The sequence below is a fragment of the Pundamilia nyererei genome, unplaced genomic scaffold (genome assembly GCF_000239375.1).
Source record: "Pundamilia nyererei isolate P.nyererei 1_Seehausen unplaced genomic scaffold, PunNye1.0 scaffold00314, whole genome shotgun sequence".
Taxonomy (NCBI): Eukaryota; Metazoa; Chordata; class Actinopteri; order Cichliformes; family Cichlidae; genus Pundamilia; species Pundamilia nyererei.
In genome coordinates, this window is record NW_005187715.1 from 89,998 (window position 1) to 98,131 (window position 8,134).

Sequence of the window (8,134 nt, forward strand, 5' to 3'; positions counted from 1 at the left end):
TAAAGGATATTGTCACATCTTATATCTCGTATAAAATTATATCGATATGTTTTAAAAACTCGATATATCGCCCAGCTCTACTATTTACATTGTAGATTCTCACTGAAGGCATTATAATGTAGTAAACAAAAAAACAACAACAACTCAATGTGAAATAACTCAAAGCATGTTTGATATTGTAGAGTCTTCTAAGTAGCGATCCTTTGCTTTGATTGCTGTTTTGCACACTCTTGGCATTTTGTTGATGAGCTTCATAAGGTAGTCAGCTGAAATGGTTTTCCAACAGTCTTGAAGGAGTTCCCAGAGATGCTGAGTATTTATTGACCCCTTTGCCTTCACTCCATCTCATCCCAAACTATCAGAGCACAAAGATCTGATTTGTACAGTCTCCTCTGAACAGTTGATGTAGAGATGAGTCTGCTACTCGAACTCTGTGTGGAAATTATCTGGGCTCTAATCTAAGGTGCTGTTAACTTGCGATTTCTGAGGCTAGTGACTCTGATGAATTTATCCTCAGCAGCAGAGGTGACTCTTGGTCTTCCTTTCCTGGGATGGTCCTCATGTGAGCCAATTTCGTCGTAGCGCTTTTTGGTTTTTGTGACTGCACTTGGGCACACGTTTGTTTTTTAGCAATTTTCCAAACTGACAGACCTTCAGTTCTTAACGTAATAATGGCCTGTGGTTTCTGTTTTTTTAAATACCTTATTTTTGGCCTTTTTCAGCTTTATTGTACAGAACAGTGAAGAGTGATGGGAAAGCAGAGGGAGAGAGAGAAAGGGGAAGACCTGTGGTAAAGGGCCGCGAGTCGGACTCGAACCCGGGCCAGATGCTTTCCGCCATGCAGCACCGCTCATTCCTGTGAGCTGAACTGGCACCTGTCCTTTACTTAGCTGATTGGTTGTTGCCATAAAATGTATTGTAACAGTTGTCAGATAGGTTGGTACATAGCTGACAACCCTGACTTCTGCACAACACAACTAATGGTCCCAAGCCCATTATTATGAAATTCCACAAAGAAACCTTGTCAAGGCACACCTGTGAAGTGAAACCATTTCAGGCATAACTGCATCATGAAGCTCATTGAGAAAAGGCCATGGGTTTGCAGTGCAGTCAACAAAGCAAAGGGTGGCTACTGCCAGAAATCTAAAATATAACACATTTATTATCTTTTTTTTTCTTTGCTACATGCTTCATATATTTGACTGGTAGTCTATGTATACTCAAAAAAATTTTATTATCATAAATATCATTAAAAGTTGTTGTGGGTCATTTAATTAAAAAAATAATATTGCGCATATTTTATAGCATGAATATTGCAGTGAACCATTGGTACCATGCCTAGAGTGGCAAGCTATACCACTGCAGAAACTTAAGGCTAACCTATTTTGCATGAACATAAAATTGAACACTAATAATTAAATGAAAGAAGTGAAGAATATCTGTCAGAGGTAAAGGAAAAAGCATTGGTAAAATAAGTATAAATAGAGCCACCGTAAAAGACTACTTTGTGTTATTTGAGTTGCTTCAATGGCTTAGTCACTGGTTTCATCATCACTGGTTATTACAGAACCTTCCTTAGCCATATCCTAGTGGAATTATTAAACTCTCTTTGGAAAAAGCTTTTTTGGTTTAAAAAAAAAGTGCTGCTGACTTTGTGCAGATTGGCCACATTAATCTAGAAAGCAGAGAGAGGATTAATTAACATGGATACTCAACTGGTTTAATTTGACTGAAAAATGATTGTAGAGCACTGACTAAGAATAATCTTGTTTTTATTTGGATTTCTCTCTTCAGATGTTTTATTTGTTGTAGGCCGCTGTGCTGCTGCAAATTTGATTAAAATTTATGTCTACGTATTTCTTTTTCATTATTATTTCATTACTGTGATAAGTCATATTAATAGATTTGCATGTTAGCCCTAGCGGCTGTGTGTGTGTGTGTGTGTGTGTGTGTGTGTGTGTGTGTGTGTGTGTGTGTGTGTGTGAGAGAGAGAGAGAGAGAGTGCATCAGTCTTTTTGTTCATAGCTTTGGTGATGAAATATTTCTGCATCTGTTGGATGGAGTGTCAAAGTTCTGTGCAGATATTTTTGTTCTCATCTTTTGAAGATGAAACCCGCTGATGTATTCCTTTAGTCTTTTTCATTATTTATTCCAACGCTAGATAAGTAAGATCAATGCAGACATAAGTGAGAGCTGAATAACTTTGGTGATCTTTTAATTTTTTATATTGTGCCAGCATCAGGTGCATTTTAAGTTTACCTACTATTATTGTTGAGCACAAAAGCTTGCTATGACAAAGTCCAGCATCACAGAGATGCTAGCATGTCTAGCTGTGTTCACACAGCCCTGAGTTTTTGTAGACTTGACTGATGTGTCTTTTACTCCTCTTACTTTGTAAATGTAACTTATTTGAAAAGCATGGAACATTTGAATAAGACCAACCACGTGGCCCAAAGCAGGCATTTATTACTGATGTTTATGTTATTACTACTTTGTAATATGCCAAATGCATTCAAGTGGCAATAATGCTGACTTGTTCAAATGAGTAAAAAGATTTTTTGCTGTCCTTTTAAGCCGGTCTACATGAAAATGATGCAGACCAACTGCTTATCCTTGTTTGCCACTTTGGATGTTTCAGCTCATGGACTCAGTAAATCACAATGACTAGTCAGAAGAATCTGAAGACACTCTACTCCTGCCAACCCTCATGAATATATGAGCATCAGCTCAGAATTTGCAAAGCTAGCTGGATTAAAGATGTGAGAAGAAGCTGATCCGAGTGTTTAAATGTGCTGGACGCTCAGTAATGACATGTAAATCTAATTTTTTTTGTCTCTTGTTGTGTGCAGATACATGGGCATTGGCCTGTCTGCTCAGGGAGTCAACATGAACAGACTGCCTGGTGAGTACAACTTGAATAATGTCATTGTATTATAACCAGTAGGAGGCTGAAAAGAGAGACCTTTTTTTTTTTTTAGATATATTGATGAATATATTATAGTCAAGGTAGCACAGTGGTGCAGTGGCTAGCAAGAAGATGCAAGGTTTGAATATCCTGCTCTGAAATTGTCTTTATTTCAAAGGCATGAATGTTAGGTTGATTGATTGATGAGTCTAAATTGGCAGAAGATGTAGTGGTGTGTGTGTGGCTGTCTGTCTCTTTACTTTAGCGATGGACCAACAACCTGTCCAGAGTGTACTCTGCTTTTCACCTTGAGACGGCTGGGATGTGTCCCAGCTAAGATGCATAACCAGTTAGGAAAATGGATGGATGAATGTTATAGTGGGCGTATAGCTGTCAGAATATCTAATGAAAAGATGGTAGGCCTACAATTTGGCGTCTGTGTTAGAAGTAGTTAGCAAAATAGGGTTAAATAAGGATTCCCTAGTTTATTCAACAACTCATGGTATGGCAAGAGCGTCATCATGCCATTGTTCACCAACAACATTGGCTTGCTGATCTGATGCCAGCATTTCTGCCACTTAGCAGTCAGAGTGGACAGGTGCTTTGGCTGGCTGGGAAGATGAACATCCTGCGTCACTCTTTTTTTTTTTTTTTGTTCCATTTTGATTACACACAGCACAGTACACTCAATACAATGAAGCAGCTACAGAGGGGCTTTCCAAAACCTTGAACCTTTCTAATTACTTACTGGCGAACAGCCTTAACCCACAGCCCTTACAGGCTTAGATTACAATCAAAGACTAACACTGTTTACTTTAGCCTTGTTTCTATTTTCTCATGTATATTGCAAACCCTGGTAAAGAGTTCATTATTAGGAGATTGAGATATTTTTAGAGTTAAAGTAGCAGTGGAGATAATGTGGATGCATGTGTGGAGGGAATATACAAAAGGTGGATGAAAGGGATGAAGAAGAAATTGATTTTTGAGGATAAATCAGAAGCTGGAAAAGTACCAACATTTCTGAGATGCAGGAATGAAAACAGGTGGAGATGATGATGCTCAGGGTTTCTGCCGTAATTAGATGCAGTTTGTCTGACGGCTGCAGTAGAGAACATGTCAGGACATGTTAATGAGCTGTCATACAGATCAGTAACATGTCAGGACATGTTACTGAGCTGTCATACAGATCAGTGACAGATGATGTGGACTTATTGCACCCTCGTGGTGATCCACCTATTACTTTGTAATGACAGATTGCTCGGTTTGTATTTTATGTAGAGTTTATTTTTGGTCCAGAGCCTTAGCCAACACCCAGTGAAATTACTACTATATGCAAAGATTTCAATGACTGTGTTTTGTGTCAATCTAAGGGTGTCCTCATAGGCAGTTTCACCTTACATCATGTATTATGGGGCTTTCAGATAATAAAGAAACTGCAGTGATTGGACCCTTTTTAAAAACATTTAAAAAAACAATTGTACCCATCTTGCATTTGGTTTAGCTCAGTTACCTCTCAGTTAAATCTAGTTCTTCAAGCATAGACAGTACCATTGTACTCATGGCAAACACAGAAATCCCCCCCGCTGGTTACTCAGAAGAATGCAGGTTTAAAGCATTTGCGTGTTGGCTTCACTTTTTCAACACAGAAGATAGGTAGATGGCCATAGTTTGCATGGAACATGCCGACTTGTCTGGCCAACTACCTGCCAAGCCGCAGTGGAAGTTTAAAAAGTGCAATGCAAACCAGAAACAGAGAATGCTTACCTTCAGAGTAAAAGTTGTGCCTTACCACTGCAACCAACACATTCCAAAATGTACAGCTTTTACTTTGAAAGTGAATGGTTACCCCAACCACAAGAAGGCTTTCATTGATTGATAGCCAGCAACTTCCAGTAGCCACTTGCCAACCAGTTAGTGAATACACATTTTTCTCTACTTTGAATGCTGAGCTCATAAACTGGTCTCTAGGCCTGTGTGACTGGAGCCTATTCTGTCTGTGACTTCAGTGCAGTGGTTATATTGTTACGGTGATGACATGTCACGTAATGTACATTTCTGGTCAGCCCACAATGAAAATCATCATTACTCACTGAATTTTCCACCAGTTTTCACCTAGCTTAGTATTTATTTCTATCGAGAAGAATTCAATTCCTACAATAAAGATGAATAAAGTTGTGGAGAATTACACTTGCAGCTTTAATGAAATCAGTTGTTTATAAAAAATCTCCTACTCAACAAATCAGTTGTCTTACACTTCTGCTAACTTTGTTTACTTGTGTGAACAGCTCAGACAGCGGTCACTTCTATAATTCCGAGAACAAAGGTGCTGCTATAAAGATTTGATAAGAAACAAGCCTTTGTCTGCTAACACATAAACATTTTATTGTCTAAATGCTGTACATAGACAGTAGGCAATGCATTCATATGGGAGGGCAACATATCAGTTTTATTCCTTGTCCTCCACTTTTCCACTGATTATTTTGTATTGTTTTGTTTTATCTGGACGTGTGTTAATGGTCCAGCAACCTCGGGTGACACAGGGGGAAACATAGTGCCCACTTAGCTGCCGATAACCTCACTTAAGCCCCTTCCCTCTCCCCAACCAGTGAGAACATGTATGTGCTTCCACCAATCATATCCTGTGGTTTTCAGGGCCCGTGTGGGGCTATTTGCTTATTGAATGGTTAAGATCTGTGCAGTGGCTGAGGTTTGTGGAATGCTGTGGAGGCTGGTGGCAGCCAGTTCAGCAGAGTCTAGATGCACACATACACAAAGATCCCTCATTCTCCTCTCTTCTTGATTCGCATGTGTTAGACGTCACACAAAGGCCCGGAACAATGTGGAAAAGCGTTGCATGGATGGATGCTTTTTTCACAACTGGTTACAGATCAGTTATGAAAGTATCTTTTGTAACTAGGATTTTACTACAGATGGTGTGTAGCCCTGGTACACAGATTACTGATGATTGCCTTAACTCGGACTAACTCGGCGTATTTGTGTGCCAGTGTGTGTTTGTCCCAAACTGTGGAGATTTATCTCTGTGTGTCCTGGGCTTCGCTGATTGCATCTCTCAGTGTTTATGTTTGTTCCCACTCATCTGTGCATCTGTGCACACTTTCACAGCATGCTGCACATGTTGTGTGTGTGCTGGTGAAGTGTATAATGTTCTATATGTGCTGTGAGTATATGTATGGTGATTGTGAAGGTGTCTTTGTGCAAAGATGTGTTTCTGTTATTTTAATTTTGAATGGAGATAATATTAGACATTCCGGTTATTATAATGCAATAGAACTGAGCCCACGAACTGCAGCATCCAAAATGATCAAACTGCTAAATTAACACTTATTTGTCAAATACTGAATATGACATCCTTAAGCAAGGTTGTTGTATTTAACTTTTCTAGTTTTTGCTAGTAATGGCTAAAAACACCCGAATCAGACCTGCGAAATTGAAAATCTTGCACTCAGAAATTCTTCTTGAGTTAAAGCGCTGAAGTGTTATATAAGTTCCCTGTGAGGTGGAATTACCATCATAAATCATAAGATTCAAAACTAAGTTTTGAAAGCTATGGTCTTGAAATTGCTATGCTGAATAGCACACTTTCCTGGTTTCATTTATCCTGTTAAAACTCTGTCTGATGGGGTGACCTGATGGTTGATTGTCTAGGGCACACACCACTTTCTAAAAAATGCTCTCAGCAACTGACTCTCTGCTCAACCTTTGCTGCATGACTTTGCCCTGTCTGCTTTACAAAAAACACTTTTCTAGTCTGTCTCTGCTGCATCTCTTTAATGAAAGGCAAAGTGCTAAAAAAAAATCTTAAAAAAAGAAAACCTGTCAGATGTACCAGAGTTCAAAGCTGAAACTGAAGATTCAAGCATCTCTGAAAAGTCTGTTAAAAGAGCGAGTATTTCATGCTTGTAAAGTTTCAGATCTTTGAAGATGCATCTTTATAGAACTGCAAATATTCTAAGTTAGGGATTTTCTATTTTCAGAGGAGAGAAATTTTAACCAGGGCCAGAGGAAAAGCCCAAGAAAGTTAATAAATATATGTTTGTCAATTGGTTTCTTCTTTTTTTTAAAAAAAAATTCTTAACTGCTCAGAAATGAAAGTAAAACCAGTGTTGTGTAGGTATTACTTGTGTCCTCACTGCCGGCAGGAGCTACCTTGGGTCATGTGGTTTTGTGGTTTTCTTTACATCACAACTGTGGATGTTCATTTTTTATGGGATCTGGAACTACACATAAATCATATTATTTTCCTGTTTTGATGTAAAATATAAATTTTTAGAAAATTATTGGATTTGAAATAAATTTTTGTAAAAGGTGAGTTCAGATTTTACTCGAGTAAGTAAAAAAACTGGGGCACTGTGTAAAATGTTAATAAACACAGAATACAGTAATATGCATGATAGAAGATTAAACTTGCGTGTTAAAAAAATTATATCAAATGTTTAATGATACCAACACATCCTTAAAAACTTAGGACGGGGCTTTGTTTTCCACTGGGTAGCATCCCCTCTCCTTTTAACAACAGTCGTACACATTAACTGAGGATCAGCTGCTGGACTGAAGATCTGGACTATAAACAAGCCAATTTTTCACCTGTACTCTTCTACTATGAATCCAGTATGTGGCTTAGCATGGTCTTGCTGAATTATGAAATACCTTTCCTAAAAAAAACAAATTTTTAGATGGGAGCGCATGTTTCTTTAAAACCTGTATATATCTTTCAGCATTAATGTCTTTCCACATGTGCAAGCTGCCAATTCCATAGTCAGTAATGCATTTCGTCACAGTCAGATATAAGTTTTGACCTTAGTGCTGGTAACAAGTTGGATGGTCATTTTTCTATTTAATCAGAAAACATGGCATTCATGTTGCTGCCGTCATTTTCAAAACAACCTAATTTTTTCATGAAATAATAACATATCTCTGTTTAATTTTTCAGATGTGTTATAGGTTTATGAGATCTGCAATTTACTGCATTCTTTTTATTTACATCTTACACAGCATCCCTTTTTTTATGGTTATACATCAAAAATGTAATAAAGTACTGTCCTTGTGTATGTGTTTGTGCGTCCTGTGATAGTACAATGTTCTCCACTGCTGACCTCTGTGCCTGATCCTGCTGTGGAGGCCTGCCCATTTCATTAGCATGTTGGAGCAGCGAGCCTGGCTTTAGAGGCAATATCCCTGTCAGCAGATTAATCTAATACCTCACCACGC

The 8,134-nt window shown here is 38.4% G+C and overlaps 1 protein-coding gene across 1 annotated transcript in view; it reads left to right on the forward strand.

The window, feature by feature from the left end:
* ranbp10 (RAN binding protein 10) overlaps positions 1–8,134 on the forward strand; it is a 39,464-nt gene that overhangs the window by 14,306 nt on the left and 17,024 nt on the right. The window contains exon 3 of the mRNA XM_005751496.2: positions 2,850–2,902. Within this exon, the coding sequence (XP_005751553.1) occupies positions 2,850–2,902 (53 nt within the window). The remainder of the gene's footprint in view (positions 1–2,849; positions 2,903–8,134) is intronic.